Below are 24,941 nucleotides of genomic sequence, written 5' to 3' on the forward strand. Positions count from 1 at the left end.
TTTGGAAAATTGCTCTAGTGTTATATTTGGGTAGTAAAGCATATGAGATTTGGGTGTGTCTTTGCTTGTTGTTGTTTTTTGTTTTGTTTTGTTTTTGGTAGTGAATAATCAGTGAAATGCAGAGTAGGAATTTGTTTTTCATGTAATACCAAAGACAATTCTTGATCACATTTAGAATTACAGGCTTGGAAAGGAGACCTTTCCTTTATGCCCAGAGTGAGTAGTATTTTACGATTTGTCAGTGACAGCGCTTTGGTCGGCTTTCTCTAGGCTTCCAGCAAGTACATAAATGATCAGTTGTCTTGTCTCTAGAGTAACTAACTGACTTATTTTGCTATCAACTTTAATAATAGAATTGCCATTCTGCCTTCTATTTGATATATCCATTATCATTGGTTTCTTATATGTAACCTGCTCTGTTTGTAAAATAAAAACAGAATTAAGATAATATTTAAAATATATATAGCAGAAAAGGTTACATAATTTTAGCAAGATTAGTAGAATCTTTGCAAGATTAGTAGAAAAGTCACAGCACAGGTAAAATGATTATATGAGACTTAAAATGAAATCAGAGTAACATTACTACACAGAATGTGTATGTTCAGAATCTGTAACACTAACAGACCACATGGATGATGTTTGTTTTTTCCTTACCTTGTCCTGGAGAGTATTTGTTCCACATTTGGATATCAGTTATTCTAGAAATGAATTCAAGAAGAAAGCAAATAGCTTCCTTATAAATGAAGCAACACATTTAATAGGACTCTATTTCATGATTTATAAAATTTTTTGGAGATTTCTCAACATTGGTTAAAGACAGAAGTACAAAGAAATGGTATAGGAGTTGGAGAGCAGGCATAGATGGGCTGGGCTGTCCTTGTGTGTCTTAATCGAAGAACCACTAATAGGAGTATCCAGAAATATGGATAGGTTTATCAAGTTAGCCCTATTTGTTTCATTGTTTTATTTATTTTAACTAAGTGAGCCTTTCTTAAATATTGGGCAAAAGTGAACCTGAAGTTTTCTTCCCTGAATGCTTTAAAAGGGACTGAAGCTTGAAGCTGGCTATTTGAGTGCAGTAATTGGCATACATGCCTTAATAACAAAAGATTCCATCTCCACCCAAATTTGTCAAAGAGAATCCCCCATGGCAGGGCGAAGATGATCTGCATTTAAGCCTCACAAGGTCATTCTATTACAGAGAAAAAGTATTAATCAAGACCTTGAAAGTCTAGATTAGAGACTGTGAAAAATTTTAGGCTGGAAAAATGTGAAAGCAGATGCAAATAAACTTCCACGGCATCAAGAAGTAAAATTAAATTAAATTTTAAGAAATATGTCTAAAGCCCACCTCTTCAATTGTTAACTTTGAGTGATGTAACTTCTGGATACAACCTGAAGGATAAACCGATTGCATATTATATGCCTAGAAGTGTTAATTTGTCAAATGGCATTGTTAGCACTACTCTAGTTAAATGTTGGGGATTTCTGATATTTTGATTTTGGAAAATCTGTGGCATTTCTTTCCAGGAAGGATAATACAGTACAACCAATTTTTCTATTGTGGCCACTCTCATTTATTTGTACATAAAGAGATATTAATTTTATTCTTATTAATGTGGTTTGAACGGTCCATCCAGTTCATTCAAAAATAGTGGCAAGGGTGCCTGGGTGGTTTAGTTGGTTGAGCATCTGACCTCAGCTCGGGTCATGATCTCACAGTTCATGAGTTCAAACCCTACATCTCTCTCTCTGCTGTCAGTGTGGAGCCCACTTCAGATCTTCTGTTTCCCCCCACCTCACCTCTCCCTGTCCCTCCCGGCTTGTTCTCTCTTCCTCTTTCTCTCTCTCAAAAATAAATAAACATTGAAAAAATAATGAAAAAAGAGAAAAAAACATTGGCAAGACGTAAGTGTTATAATTTAAAAAACATCCAGAACAAGTTTGTGGTGTCTAAATGTGGTAGGTATCTCTCCCGATTGAATGGGGTCTCCAAATGTGGGGCCATGGGTGGAAGCCAGTGGTGCAGGCAGTGAAAAGAATTCACCTGAAGCAGAACAAAAGAGATAGAAGTTTATTCAATATACCATGAGGAAGTGGGAGGCAGGACAGCAAAGGAGAGGCTGTCTGGCAAGAGGAAATAGGTGGGGGCTGTCTGTAAAGAGGGAAGGTGAGGAGGTATGGCTACCTGGAATTTTCCTTTTTGGAACCTGTGCCTAGTTGTAAGTAGCCTGTTGGTTAGTTAGAGACTGTGGATATGTTGAGGCGGATTGCCTGAAAAGCCTATCTGTATCAGCCGGGTGGTCGCTGTGAGCCCCTTTGCCTTGATCAAGTTTCCATTCCTCAAGCCTGTTGTCTAAAAGTGGCCTCATAAAGTTCTTTTTTTAATTCCACTGGAAATTATTAACTTATCTTTCAAGAAAGATACCCTGTTGTCTTTTTTTTTTTTTTTGGTTAATGTTACAGTGTAGGTACTCAATCAAAAATAACTAACCTTCTCTATTTAGATCACACATCATAGTCCATAATTGATTCTTATTTTCAGAATCAAAGGCTGAAGGAAGGTCAATGAAAGGCATAAACAGTCCTCAGTCATCCCCTACAGATTTCTTCTCACAGTGATAAAGGAAGATGTGGCTGGTTCAGAACACCCATGTCCGAAGCAAACCACTCTCCCCACCATCATCTCCTTAATCCCTTCCATCCCTACCTACAAAACACAATTTTCAATACTGGCTTGAGATGAGGTTTTCAAAATATCAAGATGAAAACAGGCAAAAAGTTTAGATTACATAGATCCTACAATGGATCTACATTCTTTGGGAACATAAAATATACCATTTTATAAAATGCCTTGTATCCAAAATCCAAGAATTAGAGACCTACAATTCATGTTTACTCACTATCTCAGTTTTTTTGGCCAATTTATTCATTGTTATTATTTTGTACTTTCCTCACTTATAAAATAAGTATAATAATAGGACCTACCTCATAAGGTTTTTAATGAGGCTATCAGGAAGCAAGAATTTCTCCCCCTTCAGGGGTCCTTCTAGCTGGACTAAGAATCAAATTGACATAAGAGAGATTAACAGGAGAGAAGCAAATTTAATACAGTGAATCCACACAGACGTGGCAATTCCAAAATAAGTTGGACAAAATGAGATATATAGATTATGCTGAACTAAGGAGAAGGGGGACTTTTGAGGAAAAGGATGCAATTCACAGGGCAGTAAGAAGAGCAGATGTTTGATAATTAGATGTTTGTCTATCACTCATATAATATTTATCTCTGATAATAACCCTTATTCTAGGAAAGAGTCCCAATTTAGATTTTTCTATGTTGTTAAGGAAGGGGCAAAAGTTTCTCTTGTGTCTGCAGGGTTTCATTTGCCTTCAGCTCAAAATAATCTTCACGCCAAAGTGGCCTATCTTGAGTCTGCTTGCTTTCAGCCTCTACAAGACTTAAATTGATTAAAATGTGCAATGTCCTTAGAAGAGTGCCTAACACATTTTGGGCATTATATGCTATTTATAGTTGTACATCTGAAGCACTGTTTCTTTCAATTATCTTTATCCATTTTTCTGTACCTGTTGAGTTGATAAGTAAAAACTATAGACAAGGATAATGTTGAGCTGTCATTATATAGTTCTGGAGTTGAGAAATCTTTTGTGCATATCCATCAGGAATAGTGAATACCTTCTACGAAGATGATCTTATAAACCTTTAGTAAGATACATTTTCTCTTACTTTCATTAAGATTCACACTTCATCAGAGCATTATTGGTTCATACAGTCTTTATTCATTCAGGAAATATTATTTGATAATTTGGTTCCTAAGTATTGTACACCTAGTTCCATTATGTGTGTGTGGTTGAGCAGGGGGGAGTTCACAAATGATGACCAAATATGTATTCTTATTATAAATCACAATATCACATATCTAAAGTCCTTTCCTTTGCTCAGTTTTTGATGCCGCCTTTCATTAACAAATGTTTCTCCCTTTTAAAAAAGTGTATTTTGTATGTTCCAAAATTTTCACAAAATCTATTCTTTCTTAACTGAATAGCTTACTTCTAATATACAAATTTCATTTTAACTAACTAGTTAACACCTATCTATAAGCACAGAATACCCAGGGTGTAACTGAGACAGCTACTCAGCAAATGAATATGTGCCGTTAGTATTTTATGGAAAGTATTACATGCACCTGAGGATACTTGTTTCTAAAAGCTCTTCATTCAACTCAAAAATGCATCATTTTTCAATTACATTCACCAACTACTGTTCATTGATAAACAGCTATTTCAAAAAGTGTTCTCCTTTTCAAAGGAGAAATTGACATGTCTGAAAGTTCTAACCCAAAGTCCTTATTTTAAGATTGATAATCTAAAATTGACAAGGACTGGGGCACCTGGGTGGCTCAGTCAGTTGAGCATCTGACTTCGGTTCATGATCTCATAGCTCCTGGGTTTGAGCCCCGCATCAGGCTCTGTGCTGACCACTTGCTCAGAGCCTGGAGCCTGCTTCAGATTCTGTGTCTCCTTTGCTCTCTGACCCTCCCCCGCTCACACTTTGTCTCACTCTGTTTCTCAAAAATAAATAAATGCTAAATAAATAAATAAATAAATAAATAAATAAAATTGACAAGGACCATAGAAGTATGAAATGAAATAGTAATTTGCAACTGGTCTGTTAGTAAAAGAAAAAAAAAACATTTTTTTTATCTGTACTTTTTGAAGAATAGTGGTGATTTACAGTTGCTTCATTAATGCTAAGGAAAGTCTCCAAAGTACTTTAAAAATCATATTGGCATTGCCTTTGCCACAATTTTTTTCCTAATTGAGTAATAGTGTTCATCAAAATAAAATTGTGTTCCTCCTTAGGATATTTGTAGTGGAGACATTACAAATATAATGAACTAAAATGTGCTAATTTCAGGTTTGTTTCAAATTTAATGTCTCCTTTAATATGTAAAGCCATAAGCTTTACAATTGCAAACTTTTAGCTAATAGCTTTCTATGGAGAGAACTGGTTCGGAAATTCCTTCAGTAACCACTAATCTTCCTTAACTATGGAGAAAAGATTTAGGTTGATCCAGTTTTAATGTAATCTGAATATTATAGCCTAATTCTTCATTGTACCCTACTATTTTGTTCTCCTATTGACATATTTCATATGATGTATACCTTCAATATTAATATTTTTATTTTTTACTTCGTAGGCATTAGCTATGGGAATGATGACAGAATACTATCATTATATCTTTACCACTCTGGTAAGTAATTTATTAAAGCATAAAGATAATGCTGTAAATTTTATTGCTACAACTTTTCAGGATGGAAAATGGGTTTTTGAGTGAGCAGTAATGACTGGCACTTTTGTAGCTTATTTTTTTTTTTTGATAAAACACAGGAGGAATGAATCATCACTGGGAACAAATAATTCTTGGTGGGAAGCTGATGATTTTGAAATAATTTTATTTCAGATATCAATTCAAAATATTATATCTTATTTATATATTGCTTTAGAGGACTTCTAGAACATTATAGATTTCAAAATTAATTTGTTAAGAAATCAGTATTTTAGAAAAGCACAAATTTTTATGTTGTTATCTCAGTTCTATTTACTTTACAAAAACCAGATTTATTGAAACACCTTTTAGTAGATTAAATTTTCGGTCCTGTTTATGCCTATTTTTAGTTGGATTTTTTAAAGTCACTATGATTTAATTTGCAATTATCAAATTGAATGTTACCTTCATATTTTGTTTTTACACACCCACCACACAGTTCTTCCTTACTATGCATGAAACTCTGACCTCACTCTTTTATCAAATCTACTTACTCTTGGTTCTATATCTTTATTAATATGTTATCCTGATTTTCCTTCCTCTGTGAAATGACTGTCTCTGTCACTAATTCTTTCCTGCTGTAGGGGTGGAAAATGTGTCCTCCTTCCCTTCTAGGTTCTTTGCCTGGTCTAATAATTAAATTGACATAAAACAGATTAACAGGAGAAAAAAAACAAATTTAATTTCATACATCAGGAGCCCCAAAGATATGAGACTCAAGGTCAGGTCAGGTAATTGAACTAAGGAATGGGATGAGAGCCTGGGGCTTCAAATGGGAGGAAGGTAATTCACAGACTGATAGAAAGAGCAGATACTTGGTAATTAGAAGTTTACCCTGCTATACAGATAGATCTTTTAGATAAAAAAAAAAAAGTTATCTCTATTAATAGTTTTTTTTTTCTTTTTTTTTTTTCTGGTACAGAACCACTATGTAAATTCTTTAAGATAGTTAAAACAGACATAAAAGTTTTCCTGAATCTACTGGGTCTTGGTTGCCTTCAGACCACAGTAATCCACATGCAAAGTGGCATATTTGGGGGTGGCATATTCTATGCTCCTTTATTGCCTATCACCAAAATTTGAGAGTATCTCCAAGTTTGAGACTTTATCCTATTTTCCTTTTTCCTCTTTAATTATTTTCTTCAGAACTAGTATGCATGTAAGAACTTCAATTATTACCTTTGATGAAATGAAATCTCAATGTCCATTTGTAAGAGTCCTGAATTGTATTTTGCTACATTACAGAACAAGTCTGTTGTCACATTAAGATAATCTCAAATAATTTAAACCTTAATGTATTGTTCTCTAAATTGACACCTCTTCTGACTGCCTTCAAAGCTTCCATTGTCTGAATCCTATATCACCAACAAAGTTCTACTGTTTTTTCCTCCATACTATCTCTAGTTTGTGTCTCCATTCCCACAATGACCAGTTTAACCAATGCTTTCTGTTAACTCAAAAGTCTTCAATTTGGTCTCCTTGGTTTTAGGACTCTTGAAGCTATCAGACCAAATTACTAAAGTGTAGTTCATCACAATAGCTTCCTATAAAAACAACTCTCCTCCAATAGAGCTTCTTCACACAGTGGTTTGTATTTTACTTGCAAATACTATGGTTAACTGTGCTGTATCTCTATATTACTTCCCACCAGGCTATTTTTTGCAGCCTGTAAGAAACTTAATGATAGGCTGCAGGAGAGGGATTGGAAGGCTTTACTCATTAGCAAATTTTATTTCAATGCAGTTACAACTAAGTTCCACCATAATCATAAGATTTTAGAGGAATCAAAAGTATCCCTTAATAAGGAAAAATAAATTAAAAAAAAAGAAAAAGCACATTTAGGATTATAGAAATCATTAGCCTATAATTGAAGGCCATTTTTTAATTTAATTTTAATCTAACATTCCTATTTTCTGTTGTTGCTATTTTCCTTCATGAATTCTGTTTTATAGAAAAACTGATCTAGATCAGTCTCCTTAATAGGTTTTATGTTTTCTAATTTTTGTGCCTTTACTGACACTTTGAATGACATCTGTTTCCCTTTTGCCTACCAAGAGCCTGGCCATTCTTTAATGGCAGCTTAGATCCCATCTGTTCTATGAAGTTATTTTTGACTATAAAAATGGAAAGTTACCCATCTTGCTTCTGACTCCTTGCACTTATCACTTCTACTCTTTTGCCCCCGTGTGTGTGTGTGTGTGTGTGTGTGTGTGTGTGTGTGCGCATGTGTGTGTGTGTGTCCTTGGCTAGATTGCAAATGTTGAAAAATAAAAACCTAAAAATCCCTTATATTTTTCACAGCACAGAGCACAGTTCAGACCAATATCAGCTGCTCTCCACTAAATTTTAATCCTATTTTGTGGCCTATTTTGTGGATGCTTTGGCCCCTCTCTCCTGGGAAAATGAAATGGCAAAGCCAGAACATTCACTACCATCTGGAAATGGCAGCCAAATCTAAAGTGTTCCTTACGGTGAACTTGTTGGGTAGAGTATAAAACAAAGGAACTGCCAGGGTTCCACAACCAAAAAAGCCAGTTTTGTTAACTTTTTCTCTCAGCTTTAATATATTTTTTGTTAGAAGCCATATATCATGAACTGTTTCTTAAAAAACAAATAAACAAAAAACAAAAACAAAAAAAGTGCCAGTCACCAGTCAAGGAAGAAGAGCATAGAAAAAAAATCGAGTCAGTTAAAAATAAAATGTTTATGCAAAATATTTAAGGGCAATCTATCCTTAACGTGGAGAAGGAAGCTTATGCAAATCTTAAATGCAGGTTTTAGAAAAGCCTGTTGTTTCACTGGTGGAATTAGAATATGATATATACATACATATTTATCTAGAATATATACATTTGCATTGACAAAGCATGAATAACCTATTTGAATCTCGGTGATTTGTGATGGTTAACATCATTTGAGAAACAATCATGTTAGCTATTCTAAGGGAAGTAAAAATAATTGACTATTTTAATTATACATGTTTGTGAATATACTCTGTTGACAATAACACAAAGAAATTTGTCTTTCAGGACCTCTTTGCTCTTGATGTAGAGCCCTACCGATACAGTGGTGTTAACATGACAGGGTTCAGAATATTAAATACAGAAAATACACAAGTCTCCTCCATCATTGAAAAGTGGTCAATGGAACGGTTGCAGGCACCTCCGAAACCCGATTCAGGTTTGCTGGATGGATTTATGACGGTATGAATTCCCACTTAAAGATCAGTTTGTGTGTTTTAAGTGATATTGTATAAATCTTTAAATCTTCTGCATACAAACTTGGGTTTAATTGTTTGACATCAAAGGCATGATATCCGAGCTACTATTGCAAATAATTCTATTATGATTTTCTAAATTAATTTTATATGGTAAATTTGTACATATATACAAGTGTCTAAAAAGACATTACAACTATAGTTAGAATACCTGCAATGTAGAGATATCTCTAAGATTAATGGATGCCATGTATAGGATAAATTGGAGACTGAGAAGAAGATGTTAACCTAATAGTTATCCTTTGATCTTAACTACCCATACATGATTATTCTTCATCCTGTTGGTTTCTGATATCATATAGATGACCTACATCACACAAAAAATATCCTTTGAGTTATTCACTCTTTATGGCTCAAGACCAACCAATAATCACACTTATCATTTTCAAGTCCTTGATTACACCTAGAAACTGGATTTATACATAAACTGTAAAGAAGGGTACATTCTTCTAGAAGTTTAGCTATTTATACCACTGCTGTCAGTGAAAATCTAAGGCAAGGCACAAATATAATTTAACATTTTCTGATAGCTATGTTAAAAAAAACACACAAAAAAAACCCAAGTAAAAATCAATGTTATTAATTTATGTCATTTAACTGATTGTATTAAAAAATACTATTATTTGAACAGGTAATCAGTATAAAAATTATGGCAGATGTTTTTCATTTTCTTTTTGCTACTAAGTCTTTGAAAATTGTTGTGTATCTGACACCATACATATTAATTCAGACCAGTGACATTTCAAGTGCTCAATAGCCAACTATAAGTACTGGCTACCTTATAAAACCAGGTAGATTTATACTATACTACTTTTATACTATTCTATTTAAACAAATTATAAATGTCTGATACATTTTCATTAAATCTGTTTTCTGTAGACCAAATAATTGCTACAATTTAGGAAACCGCTAAACACCGTGGCAATCTGTACATTTCCTAAGTCATTACAACCTGCTTTCATTAAGTGTCAGCCTAAATGGAAATTTTATAAGCATAACATTCTCTATCCTGATGGGTGGAATTTTTCTATTATGATTATAACTTTCCATTAATTGCTTCAATAGGGGTTCAAGGTGTTTTTAACGTTGTAGCAAAATAAAGGTAAAAATTTGATTATTTTTTCCTTAAAAGAAGATTTTTGTTTTTTTGAGAAAAACAACCTCGTAGAATTTGAAAATATCTCATATTCATAATAACTTTTAAAGAAATAATATAAGGGGAATATCACTCTTTTACATAAAAATGGAAATAGTTGACTTATTCTAATATTTTGGTATTAACCTAAGATATATTTGAGAAACTTTATTGGGAGGAAAATATCTAAATAACTTTAAAATGAATATATTTTTTTCTCTAAAGTATATCCAGATTAAAAATAAAATACAACCTAAAAAAATTACAAATATTATGCTTTATTCTCAGTTTGAAGATGTTGAATTGAACTTTTGGAACTTAACAAGACAATGTTATTTTTTAAACTAAAATATGTCCTATATTTTTAATTGTCATTTTAATCATGTACATATTTTTTCCCACATATGGTTTTTAGCTAACTTTGTCAATCTTTAACTTCACGATGGATATCTTATTGTTACTCAAAGTCATTTTTGAATGATTTTTAGGAAAAATCAATGATATTATGGCAATTTTAAGACTTTACTTAACATTTAACTCTGACTTATACTAATATGCCCAAGGATTAGTGTTCTGCTATATATCAGAATCAGAAAAATTACCCAGTTTTACTTAGGTATTCTCTATATTTCTGTATGATTCCCTATATGACTCCACATGCCATCCCCTGAAACAAAGTACTAACTTGTAAGTAACTTATTGAGACTCTTGAAAGACAGATAAATACAAAGGAATATGTATTAATTTCTTGTCATCCAGTAAGGCAAGGTCTCTTGGAGAGAACTAACCTTCAGAAGATGGAACAAAAAGGGTGTTAGGAGGAATACAGGTCTGGGTTTTTTGTTTGTTTATTTGTTTGTTTGTTTGTTTCTAGCCATGAGTCCATGCCTCCTCAATTCTGTCCTTCTGAATTGGCAGGTGATTTGGTAAGAGTGGATAAGTGATAGAATGAAAATGCACTGGCAAGAAAATGAGAAAATTAGCCTACTTAATTGAAAACTCTGCACATTGTATACAGACCACGGATTTTGAAGTCTTTAGACAAATATTCGATGCCAACACTTTTACCTTTGCTATAGTCATTTCCAGGTGGCATACTAAATAAGACAGAATCAAAAATGTTCACATATAAGAGATGATTGCCCCATCATTTATATATTTTTAGTTTCTTCAAACTACAAAGTTTTCACCAGAACACTTGAGATTTAAAAATGAAAACATTTTTTAAATGAGTGAGCTGAAGATAAATTTACTTGTGTGAGTGCTTTCTGAATAATATTTTTTATCTAAAAATGTAGACCAGTTATTTATTTTATTATATTTATACATAGAGCATGGAACAGAAACTATTTTGGAAGTAGACATGAAGTTTGCCGTTAAAATAAAGATGTCTTCCAAAATGGATGCAGATTGATTACTTTTTAAAAATTCCCCTTTGAAAAATGATAATATCTTTAAAAATCTTCTCATTATATACCATTATATAGTAGTATAAATATAATAAGTAAAATATTTTAGGTATATAAAATTAATTCTTAATTTTAATAGTGCATGATTATTATACAAATAAAACCAGTATAAGGTCTGCATAAAAATGGTATTCTTATGCCTTGCATGAGTATTATTTTTCTTTTTCATTAAAGATCATATTGTAAGCATTTTCTCATTCATTAAATGTTTAGAAAAAGAAATTAATAGGCTATTCCCACCATGAATGAAGTCAGGAAATTAAGAGGAGTCTAGTTAGAAAAGAAAAGAATTATAGCCTGGCATTGTGGTGTTGGCAACATTCCCTTCAGTCAATTCATGAGATCGCAGTGTTTATATATCTCTTGTTCTTTTTTTCTCCCTATGGTACCATAAAGAAATGAGATTATCAGCAAAGTCCCTAGTACTTGGAGCAAGACCTATTATTATCAGTATCACAGTCATTTGTCAGTATGTAAGATCATAGTGCTTAGACTTTCAAATTCTTCCTTCATGTTGAGCTATAAATGGAAACAATGAATTGGATTCATAAGAATTTTTCTGGTTGAGTTAGCACCTTAACTGACCCTTGGGTCAAGTGTTTATCTGCTAAATGATTATTGAATACAAGACCATTTATCCTGTTGTGGTTTCTTCTATAGTTTGGGGTCATCATAATAAAGATATTAATGTTATTAGCTCAGTAAAATTTTTATCTTCATTTGTTACAAACCCAACCAAGAAACCAAGTCACACAGTATATCCAAGCCCAATCTCTTCAAGGAGGATGTGAAAAAGGAAGTCCAACCCTTCACACATTAGAGTTTTTTGTTTGTTTTTAATTCATGTCACCTTTCTCACACTTCCCCCAATGTCCACACACTGCCATCCAGTCAGCGTGCTAGACTTCTCCCCAGACATGAGCCTTTACTATAAAAACCTTTCTCTATTGTGCATTCTTTGCTGATTATTTACATGTTTCCATGCTCCTAGGAGTATGGACGTCCCCTAAGTGGATATTACCACTGTTCTTTACTGCTGATCAGATGACACAGCTCCCAGTCTTCTGCCCAGACATCTGCCTTTTCCACACACAGTTACCAAAGGGCAGGAATTCACTTTTTTGAACCCATCAGAGCTGATGATGGCTGTAGTTTTTATTGATATATTGAATTTGCAGCAATCTCAATTCAAGACAATGAAATCAAGTAGAAATACCTCCAGGTCAGTTTAAACAGCTGTGTCCAAGACATTTTTTTCCCAATGCTGCCATCATGCCTATACTTATTAGTACTAATGGACCTGTCTTTATCCGGTAGCTTAAAAGTACCATTTGTTTCCTTATGTTGATGTATAACATATATTCCTTGATAATATTAATTTAAAACACAAATCAATAATGATTGTGTTGCTTGGCTACATCATTTGAATTACTATAGGGAGATTAGTATTTTGGAAATACAAACCTTGAATACCAACTGCTATCTCCATTTCCTTACCCCTCTTTTCACACCCAACAGTCATCAAACACTGTCAAACCTACTATCTCAATATCTTTCTTCACTACATTCTTCTTTCCCCCCCGTAGACCCACGTCTTAGTTAAGAACCATGTGATCTCTCCTCTGGCTGTTGCAAGTCTCCTCATTGAAGTCCCAGCCCTAACATCTCTCCCCTACATTTACCTTCTTTCTAGTGTGAACATGGCTCATGACTCCTTGTCATTTGCTAGATGAGACTTCAACCCATTTGCCAAACCTACAAGGCCCTCCATGATCTGGCTTCTGCTGCTTGTTCAGCCTCCTGTTTGCTCCCTGCTCTTTGAAGCCACCCATCTCACCACAATACGGGGTCCTCCTCATCTCACTATGGGGTGCTCCCATTATCTGAATGTTTGGCCTCTTCCTCCTTGTGCTCTAAATTTCAGATCATCTGTTACCTTTTTTTGTGATTTTTACCTGTGTGTTCCTTCATTTATGCACATTTTGTTTAAACCCCATGTTGAAATTTAGCTCTGGTATTTTTGTTTGTTTTCACATCTCTTTTCCAAAAGACTATAACTCTTTGGAGGCAAGAAGTAGGTTTCCTTATCTATGAATGCCCTGTAGTAGTTAAGCCCTTCATTCCTTAATAATGAAGGAAGGAATGGCTGACTGAATAAATGTGTGTGTTAATTTATTCTAATCACATTACAGCTGTGTTCTCATCACTAGATTCTCTCATTTTCCCAAATATGTTTTAGGGAGCTTTTTTTTTAAAATTTGCATAGTTACATTTTATTGTTGAGGTATCTAATCATTTAGAAAATGAAATTAGGCTAATCTCACATATTTGTTAGACAAAATTTATTAAAAGGCAAAAGCTTAGAAATACTTCTGATTAAATAGTGAGTTTAGTGAGTTAAAAAAGTTCTGTCCCTTCTCTTTTACCAAAGAGTGAAAATGTTTATAAGAGAGGTGAGTCTTTATGTATTTAAGTTCCAATGTCCTCCTAAAAACTATTTATTTATAATGACAGACCATAGAGCAGAAAGTTTATAATTTCTGTCATCATTTGATTAACTTTAAAGATAAATGTGTACCAATTCACAGCAGGGAGTTAGCTTATATATGAAGGGTGCAGTAGTGATCACTCTGCTACTGTACAAAGATTTACCTTTAGAAAATAGAATCACAGAGATATGAAGTATGACCAGGCAGGCATTCATTTACTTCTAGAACTACAAGCCTATCTTTGCCGCTGTCTGCTTAATCAGCTGAAGCTGTTTTCTTCGATTCAGTTGAAAAGAGAATATAAGGTTTTACCAGACAACAGATCAAACTGACTCTTCATTTTTTAATCAATAAAGGCATTTTGAAAAATCTGACTTTATCTTGCATCCCACTAAAACACCAGAGGAATAAAAAGTAGCCAAGTAATAACTTAATTGTTTTTTCTGTTATCAATTTTAATTGTGTGTGTGCTGTGTATTCTGGGCTTGATACCAGGCATTCAAAATTTGGTGGTGAAGACAATATGTCTCTTTACTCACAGAGCTTAGGAAATTGACAAAATCAGAAGATAGTGTCTCAATGATCACATCTCACATCTCTGTCAGTACAAAAATCGTACTCGAACTTGTTGACTTCTTCCCAATTTTGTGTCTTTGATTGATCTAGTTTCCTAAGTCTTCCTTCAAATTCTTGTTAAAATTCCTTGTTTTCCATGCTATTTTGTGATAGCAAAAGACAAACATAAATTTACCAGGAGTTTTCCATGACTTCTTAATAGTTTGCTGAAAAATGTGTAACATTTAACAATGTTTATCAACATAACTGCTAGTTTTATTCTTGTCTTTACCACAGAAGAAATATTTAGGGGTCTATATTATAATCATTATAGCAGAAATATTTGCATAAGATATTTCAGAGTATATTATGAAATCATAAACACAACATTCATTACATTTGTATATGATTGATTTACTGAATGGTAAAAGGACATAGAATTTATGGCATGGATAACAGAATGGCACTATATTTCTTCATTTTAATACCTATTAATCTTCCATGATATACTAGGCTGCAAGTTAAATCTGAATATAAATAATTGAGATGACCTAACAACCCCCATTGTTTCATTAACATACAACATTCCATTTAATTGCCTTTGCTCATTGACAGATTAAGTAATCAGCATTTATCTAAAGCTGGTAAAGAGTTGGAGTTTCCATTTTAAGTAATTGTTCCTTACATGGAAAATGGCGGTTGCAATGAATCATTTCCTTCATAATCATGTTATTTAAAAAAAAAAAATTTTAACGTTTATTCATTTTTGAGAGACAGAGAGAGACAGAGCCGGGAAGGGGCAGAGAAAGAGGGAGACAGAATCTGAAGCAGGCTCCAGGCTCCGAGCTGTCAGCACAGAGCCCGACGCGGGGCTTGAACTCACAGACCGCGAGATCATGACCTGAGCCGAAGTCGGACACTCCACCGACTGAGCCACCCAGGCGCCCCATGTTATTTTTTAGGCCAATTTTTAAACTTTTCACTTAAAAAAGTAGGGTTGAATCATGAGGTTTTTTTTTTTTTACCGCTTCTATCCTCAAGAGCAAATTTTATCTTTAAAACACTTATCTAAAATCATGCAATACAAACTTGTATTAATACATTACTGTTCACAACTTTCCTCAGCTTCTTATTTTATATTTAATAGCTATATAGTTACATATAGGTATAATCAATCACAGATGGTGTAAGGAAAGCAAGTACAGGGCACAATATAAAGGGAATAGAGAATGGTTAAGAAAATAAGCAATAGATTCTTTTACTAGAGCAGACATTCAGGTTAGAAAGGGGCTAACAGCAAACTTGACATAGTGTTCACCATCCTGGATTAGAGGAAAATGGATTGGGAAACAATGGGAGAAAAGCTGGGAAAAATTTTTACATACCATTTAGTTAATAGACAATTATAAATGTATAACATTTAACATACAGAAATTCAGAATAGTTAAAGTCAGCATGAAATACTGGTTGAAATTATTTAAACCAGGGAGGAAGAAATGGCACCGAGGCATATAAATAACAAGAAATATTATTACTCAGATACAGATTCATAATGAACTACAGAAAAGTTCTGACTAAGGAAGATTAACAGTTGCTATAAACAATAGTACCTTCTCTTCATTGGATCTATTTCTAAAATAAAAAGAGAGTGAATCTATTCTACAATGCACAAAGCATTTTTTGACTATTTGTTCACCTTAAGAATAAAATACACAGAGCGAAGCTACCTTCTGTATTTAGAAATACAGAAGGGACTGAAATTCAGAAGGACTGAAAGGGAGTAGACTAGTGGTGATTACTATCAAAACTATATTTTTTGTATTATTCCATTTTATTCATAATTTTAGGAATTTATTTTAGGAATTTTATTTATTATTTTTATAATTTTAGAATTTATATTAAAAACATTGAAATGCAATACCAGATAAAAGATATCTTGGCCTCACTACAGTCTTTAAATAAAATAAAGTTTAATTTTTAATTTTTTTTTTTAAGTTTATTTATTTTGAAAGAGACAGAGTGCAAGCGGGAGGGTCAGAGAGAGAAGAATCTCAAGCAGGCGCCATTGTTGTCAGTACAGAGCCCATGCAGGCTTGAACTCACAAAAAAGTGAGATTTTGACCTGGCCAAAATCAAGAGTCAGACACTTAACCCACTGAGCCACCCAGGCACCCCTATTTTTAACTTTTATTATTTATTTATTTATAATCTCTACACCTAACATGGAGCTCAAATTCAGAACCCTAATTTCAAGAGTCCCATGCTGTTCTGACTGAACTAGCCAGGCACCCCTCAATTTTAAATAATAAATATTGACATAGTTTCCATTTAAATACTTATATCAGTTTTATATAAAAACAAATAATATAAATATATATAATGTTTATTATTTATATTTATATAGATTTATATTACTTTTAGATATTGTTATAAAAGGTAAGCCGTATCCTTATTTATCTACTAGAGAGACAATGTTAGTGGCTCCAATATTATTAGGATAATTATCGTTTATAATATATGGCCTCAGTATACTAAATATGTATATTTTTGATAGATTTTTAAATTAAATATTAAGTGTTAACTATTTATAAAATATTTATGTATAAATATGTAACATTTAATTTTATATTTTATTAATTTTAGACTCAGTATGTCTGTCAAATTTTAACAAATTTTCCTTCTTTGCAACCGTGACTTATAACAAATTGTAGCTTGTTTTGTCATGCTCAATTTCAGAAGAATTATATTTAAAAATTAAGATAGCTAGAAAATGTTACAAATAAGTCAAGGATTTGTTATATAGTGAAATTTGTGTTATATATAATAAACAATAATTGTAACTTTTTTTCATGTAGATAGATACAACAGTAGATATTTTCCTCTTTTTTTTGTTTTTAGATAACCTACACCTGTATCTTACCAATGCAGAAATGCTCTTGCCTGTTTGAGTCCAAGAATTATCTGACTGTGTTATTAGAAGTAGGAACATACACATTTATGAAGTATGAACATTAAGGGCCCTAGACTGTACAGCAGCCTAGGAAGTTTGATTCAAACAAGGACTTTGTATATAAACTTTGAATCTAGCTCCTGATACATGTTACCTTTTCTATTGACAATCTCAACTATAAAATGACCTAACTGTGAAATGTATTTAACACTTACTGCATCCTAATATTATTATTACCTCCAACAATATCATGGGGCAGTTATAATCCTCACTTTATAGATGCAGATACATAGAACGGGTAGATGATATATAAAGGAAGATCCCTGTACTATAGTCTGAAGCAAATATAAAGAAGTCCTTTAGCATCCAAAGGTAAAATTTAGGTATGATGAATTAGAAACCAGCAAAAAATATTACATTTAGTGCTTCTTCTTCAACTTTAATGTACAAATTTTCACACCAGTTTCCTTCCCAAATAAAATTAAATTAATAAATAGGGATCAGAAGTCAGCATCTGCATCCCATTTTCAGCCATTTCTAATGCTGTTACTTCAGGCAAGTTACTTAACCTCTTTGAGCCTCACTTGTCAAATAGAAATAATCAATTTTGTGTGTTGTTCTAAAGATTGAAAGAGATAATGCATTAACATATAAAAATATTAACCTATCTAAATTTTTATAATTACGAACTATATCAATGATGACTCCTCCTAAACTCCTGGTGCCTTACAAATGTAGAACAAATTTTGATATGGTGTTTGTAGTTTAATTAACTCAACCATGGGGGTGTCTGGCTGGCTCAGTCAGCAGAACATGCTAGTCTTGGTCTCAGGTTCGTGAGTTCAAGCCTCATGTTGGGGTAGAGATTACTTTAAAAAAATAATTCAGTCATATTATTCCAACATCATTGTTATCTCTTGTATGCATTAATACCATAGTAGTTGGTGTGTGTGAGTGTGTGTGTGTGTGTGTGTGTGTGTGTGTGTGTTGGATGGTTAATTAACATAGAAACTAAGGAAGATTCATACAGAATCTACTTGGTACTTGAATCTAGTATGCTTCTTTAAAACTGGACCCAATCACAATAATTTGAAATGTGCAATTAGACTGATATATCACTATTGAACAGGTTTTAAATCTAGTTAGAAGTTTATGAAACTTCTGGTTGTGTATCATTTATTTCCTCCCTACTTTTTTAGATTAAAAAGATGGCTTGTTGGCATAGAATTAAAGGTTGGATTTTTGCTTGGCTCTTTTATGTCAATTATCAAAGACTGTTAAATCTATTTCTACCTTCGAGTGAAAACTTTGGAATCAGAATCGCCCGACTGTTAAAACTGAAATCTACCTATTTTTACTTTTGTAAACTTCTGCTACTTACCTAACATTTCTGAGCATCAAGTACCTCATCTATTTAGAGGAAATAGTAATGCCTACATCAAAATGTCACTGTGAAGATTAAATACATAACTTTTATGCTGCTCAAAGACAGTATCTAGCACATAGAAAATCCTCCAAAATCGGTATCCATTCACTTCAAGGCAAATACAATTTTTGCATTTAGTGTAAGTGATATTTCTGTTCAGAGTAAACTTCATCACTCTCAAAGTCTTCTGATACCCTGTGTATACAAATACGACAAGTGTATAAGCATGCAACTATGTAAAAACTACTTTAAAAAGATCTAAGAGCAGGTAGTTGTTTACTTTGATGTGCTGGTTGAGGTTATGTGAATGAATGGACATGAATCATCACCAGCTTTACTATCAATTTGTTGATGTTAATTTCATCAGTGGTACCTAAGTAATTATACTTACACTAGAAAGACAATTTTTTAAAAAGTGTAGCCTATGCAGTTTTGTGATTTAAAGGTTTAAGAAATGGTCAAAGATCTATTCTGATGCACTAATATCCAAGATATGCTTGGCCAATACTCTTTAAATCCACATTAATAAATCAAAAGAATATTTCAGACAAAATGAAATGAAGAGTTTTAAGGTGAATTTGCCTAAAGGATATTAGGAATTCTTTCTTTATTATGCAGAGAGGAAATATTATGTTGATCTTTCATTTGCCTTTCTAAAAGAGTTCATAAATATTTTATTCATTAATCTTCAGAATACCCTGTGACCAAATTGAACCAGAAAAGAAAAGCGAAGTTATTAAACAGACACAGATGTTGAAATGGTACCAAATCAATCCTTCATGAAAAATTCCTATGTATTGTTAGGCATTAATTCATTCTCCAAATATTTATTGAACATCTATTATATGCAATGTGTGGCATTAGACCATATGGATGACAAATATATATATGTGTATGTATATATATGTATATCTATATACATATATACATGATGAATTATCAATTTAGTAAGGAAAGTAACACACAGCCTTAAATAATAATAATAATAATAATAATATTAATAAACGTTGGCATGTAGTAAGGAATATATGTTGAAAATAGTGTGTTTAGATAGGAGTTTACCCACTTTTTGTTTAGGATGTAATCTCAACTTCACATAAAACAGGAAGAACAGTTCTCTGTCTTTGTAGTTCCCTCACTGGACATGATCAAACATCTACCATCCTGTGAGACATGGTCAGTTTGATCAGGCCAGTTGGTGCTTGTAGGATGCTCCTGTCAGACATACTGTTTTCCAGCTGGAGAATTCCATAGCTGCGACCAGGTTTGAAGCACTTCAGAAAGTGGTACTGGATCCTGGAGCTGCTGTCAGACTTGGCATCCTGGTATTTCTGCTGAAAATGTGGCAGTCAATGGTCATCTCTGTGTACCCATGGTTCTTTTGCCTCTTATGTTAGAGGCTATATTTGCCAATTGTCTCTCCATGTTCTTTTTTTTTTTAATTTTTTTTTCAACGTTTATTTATTTTTGGGACAGAGAGAGACAGAGCATGAACGGGGGAGGGGCAGAGAGAGAGGGAGACACAGAATCGGAAACAGGCTCCAGGCTCTGAGCAGTCAGCACAGAGCCTGACGTGGGGCTCGAACCCACGGACCACGAGATCATGACCTGGCTGAAGTCGGACGCTTAACCGACTTCGACACCCAGGCGCCCCAACTCCATGTTCTTTCTGGTCACTCAGCATTGGGGCTAAGGCTGAAATTCATTCTCACATTGGTCTGGATCCCCACGATTCCAGCTTTCAGTTATCTAGCTTTTTAGTTTACACAACAAACATGCACCTACCCATTGTGCCCGTGTGGTGTGGCTTAGTCAGAAACCCCACATCAGTCCCAGCTTGTTTGCAGACCCAGCCCCTCCCCAGTGCTCTCAGGCCTTGTCTTAACTGTGCTCTCTTAGTTGGGAGCATTCTGAATTGGGGTCTTGGCTCTTTTCCTCCAAGGAGTTTCCTTAGCCCTTTTGCAAATTTATCTTCTCACCTCCCACCAACTTTCAAGCCCCTGGTGCTAAGGAGGAAAGAGTGGTCTCTGTAAAATCAAATGCATGGTTGCTACGGCCACTACAGAGTTGGCATACATCTACTTAAATGAATAAATAAATAAGGTCATTTTGATGGATCTGTTCAGAACAAGAAAACTTACGCCAAGATAATTTGATATTTCTGTCTTTCAACATAATTCTGTTACTTTTACTGTTATTACTATTCCAGTATCACCAAGTACTGGGCACATCTTCTACAGTGTTATAACAATCTAAGAATTTTGTGTGATTGGAAAAGGAATTTTGGAGGAGGTAGTGAGAATAAGATTAGGTGAGGTCAGCAAGGCCATGTTGGAAGAAGAGAATGGAAAGACGTTATTAAATGTTCTAGAATAGGGGAGTGCAATAAAAGTAATATTTTCCATTTACTGTGTATCTACTCTTTACTAAACATTATGCCATTTGTGGTAGTTACGTAAAGATACACTTGCCTTATACTACCTCTGATTATCCCCCAAATGCTACATGTTTTATTTCTCTCTTTACAAATGATGGAACTGGGACTCAAATATGTTTAGTATGTTGTGCAAGGACATTCAAATCAGAAGATGGAGCTGAGCTTTATGTCTAAGGCCTTTCTAATTTGATAATGTGCTCATCCTGCTCCCAGAAAGTCTCATCTGGTGACACTGTGCAGGTTCATTAGACTCACTCCAATGGAGGCAGGAAGCTGTAATCCAAGCCTACAGTAATAAGGACTGGAAGTAGAGTAGATAAGACTCAAAGGAATGATTGAACAGGAAGACTTTTTTTTGAGATGGGAAAGGAGAATAAGGAGATAAGACAGGCCTTTGAGCTTCCCAGTTTAAGTGACTGGGAAGACACTAATGCTTTTTATAAACATGCGGCCACCTGCAGGAGGTGGCTTAGAAGCGGTATGGCATTGATTGCAGACTTGTAGGATCTGAGATGATGATGATGCCTAAAGGGAGAGGGATCTGGCAAAAAGTTGGAAGGTGGAATATACCTTCTCACTGCAGTAATGTCTCAGTTTCCTTTTCCAGAAACAGAGGGAAGCATTCCAGAATCTATGGGTGTACGTTTATAAGTCTTCATAGAAAAGGATCTAGCGAACCTGTTTGGCCACCTAGACTAAGTAACCCCGAAAGCCATATTGATGTCAGTTAAATTATTTCTGCATCTTTTAAGTGCCTTTGTTTCTTAATGGTTGTACCCAAATAGCCTGAGACTACACCAAATGTGTCTTGGGTCTTGGGAATATGCCTTGGGAAAAGAGATGTCCATTTAAATTCTGGTGCTGTCTTTCAAGGAAAATATTACTCCTGCTAAATGTTGCCTTTAAAAATCAACTTCTCAGACTCCATTCTCAGGCTTTAAATATTTATTCCTCTCTCCAAGTCCTTTAACTTTATCAAAGGGAAATTAATAAGTGAAATACCTTTAAAGACAGTGGAATATCTTTAAAATATGAACTTCTCTAGCCCCTAAGGAAGGTGCACATAAATTTAACTGACAAAAATCATGCATAGTTTTCTAGATTTGAGAGTCTGCTAGACTACAATTTCATTTTAAGTAAATTTGAAATAATCAACATCACAATAAAGTAAATATAGATGTTATTCATTTCATCACTTTTAAAAGTGTCATAAATATTTTGAATATTTAATATTATTTAACTGTTATTATATGGATGATACATACTGTAGAAAATTTGTAAACTAAAAAAAATTATGGAGGAAAATTAAAATTTTCTATTTATTAACATAACAAGTCAAGAGAATGACAACTAACATTTTAGGACCAATAGAAGCTCTCTCGTGGGGTGCCTGGCTGGTTCAGTCAGCTAAGTGCCAGACTCTCAGTTTCAGCTCAGGTCATGATCTCCAGGTTTGTGGGGTTTGAGCCCCACTTCCCGTCCACAACCACAGTACAGGGGCTTGGGATTCTCTCTCCCTCTGTCTTAGCCCCTCCCCCACTGCTCATGCTCTCTCTACTCTCTTTGTCTCTCTCAAAGTAAATGAATAAACTTAAAAAAAAGGAAACAAACTAATTGATTAGTTAAAACAAACTAATTGATATCCATAGCAACCAGAAAATTCACTGCTAGCAGCCTAGTTTATCATGTTTCTGTACTTTTTCTCACACTTGTGTATTCTTAAAAAAGGTAACCGATGTTTCTTCCAATATAAGTTCATGCTTGTTGTACTTATTAATGACAGAATTCAATTAAAAATTACATAAAATCATGAAATACAAGGGTAAAACAGAATTGTTTCTGTGAAAACTTTGATTGTATTGAAAAACTTGGCAAATGCAAGCCATCTAACATTTTTTTTTTATATTGGTGTGAGCAAGACAGCTCTAAAAGGTGGATTCTGCATATAGTTTTTTTTTTTTTTGCAGGTCCTTTATTCTTTCAACTGAAAGAAACCAAAGCTGAAAATCATGGCTAATCCATTATGTTTGGGGCTTATGCAAAACAGGAGAGGGATTCTAATCAGCAGACCCATGAAAAGGGTCTTGGCTCTACATTAATATATTTAAGGATAGATTTAGAGTTAGATGTTTAACTTTACAACTTTTAAAGTATATATACTTTAATCAACCATCTTAATTAACTGGCCAAATGTTAGCTTTGGTTGCTTTAGAAAAGAGGTCATCCATGCATTTATTTCTATTAATTTTTTGAGCCCTTGTACATATTTCGCTAGAAATAGGATCATAGATGTGCAGTTTGCATGAGGTTTTCTTAAAGTCAAGCTAACATTTTTAAAAATCTGCTTTGTCTTAGGCACTGTTCTTGGCATACAGAGATAGTGGTAAACAGGGTAAAGATGAAGTTTACCTTCTCTTTGGTAAAAAGAGGGATAGGTTAAAGAAAATTAGTTAGAATAAGAAGATAGAGAATGATTAGGGTTAGGGAATGCTTGCTAGCTAGAGTATTGCCAGGAGATGATGTGTGGGATAGGACCAAATCATAAGAAATAGGGAGCCATGCAAAGACTTATCAGGAGAACATCAAGGCAGAAGGAACAAGTGCAAACTCCTTAAAAGGGAAATAGGCAAGTTGAGTCTGTCAGTGTGCTGAATAATTTGGAGTAAGAGGAAAAATGATAGAAGATCAGAGAAGTGGGGGTGTCTGGTTGGCTCAGTCGGTTAAGCATCTGACTCTTGATTTCAGCTCAGGTCTTGATCTCACCATTTTGAGTTCAAGCTCAGTATTGGGCTCTGCACTGGACATGAAGCCTACTTTCAAGAAAAAAATCAGAAGATCAGGGAAGTGGTCATCAGATATGTGGTTTAGGTCGTTGAAGGACATATAAATTTGGATTTTGATCTAAATGCAATGGAAGCCCTGGAGGGCTCTTATAAATGAGTGTTGGACTTAACTGGTCACTTGTTAGAACATTTTCTTTTAATGTCCATCTCTTTTTATAATAGAACAATAATACTTTGAAGTAATAGAAAAATCTTTATGAACAGCTTACATATGTTTCAAGTGGTGACAAATTGAAGGAAACATACATTTGTTAAATGTATCAAATTGTGTGAAAAATAGAACCAATGACAGTTAATGCAAGAATTCACTGTTTTAATATGCTACCAATGTAAGACAGTGATCATTTATAATTGCCAACAAATGACAAAGTTAAATGTGGTAAAAAAAATACTTTGCATAGCAAATTAATTTCTCCATCTGCTTTGATGCTCTTTAAGTATTAAATATTGAACATACAGTTCTTTAAACAGCATTGTTTCTGTGTCTTTAATGAGTGATTTAAAATAAATTCTTTAAGAAGTGCAATAATACAGAATATATAAACAGTGTTAGGAAATATATAAGGAGACATGCAGAATTCCAACCTTCTTGCCAGTATTGTATTCAATATTTTGCCTTCATCAACATGTACCCACAGGACCACAGCTGGACAGAATATCTTTCTGTGATCGTTAGTAGCACTGTATTGCCCCATAAATGGCTCGGTTATGAGTCAGTGAATGTGCTTCAGGCTTTGATTTTTGTGTTCAAAGATGAACACCATGAGGACACGACCCAGAGAGAGATTTATCATGTTTTGTTTCAGATATCTTGTAGTAAAAGCTGAATTTTCTTGTCTTTGTTCTATGCATATCATAATTTTAAAATTATAAGCCATTTTTAATATGTTAGAGAATAATTAACCAGAATGACATAAAATTAAAGTAGGTTTCCTCACCTCTTAAAAAATGTAATACCACCCCTATAGACATGCCTATTGGCATATTTATTATTCAAAATTTTTATTTT

At 33.8% G+C, this 24,941-nt stretch overlaps 1 protein-coding gene across 6 annotated transcripts in view; it reads left to right on the forward strand.

The window, feature by feature from the left end:
• The window catches only part of GRIK2 (glutamate ionotropic receptor kainate type subunit 2), a 662,286-nt gene that overhangs the window by 292,258 nt on the left and 345,087 nt on the right, over positions 1–24,941 (forward strand). For all 6 annotated transcript variants that reach the window (XM_043592016.1, XM_043592013.1, XM_043592015.1 and 3 more), the window contains 2 exons: positions 5,223–5,276; positions 8,381–8,554. In XM_043592016.1, coding sequence (XP_043447951.1) covers positions 5,223–5,276; positions 8,381–8,554 — 228 coding nt within the window. The remainder of the gene's footprint in view (positions 1–5,222; positions 5,277–8,380; positions 8,555–24,941) is intronic.

Source organism: Prionailurus bengalensis, chromosome B2, assembly GCF_016509475.1.
Source record: "Prionailurus bengalensis isolate Pbe53 chromosome B2, Fcat_Pben_1.1_paternal_pri, whole genome shotgun sequence".
In the NCBI taxonomy this organism is placed as follows: domain Eukaryota; kingdom Metazoa; phylum Chordata; class Mammalia; order Carnivora; family Felidae; genus Prionailurus; species Prionailurus bengalensis.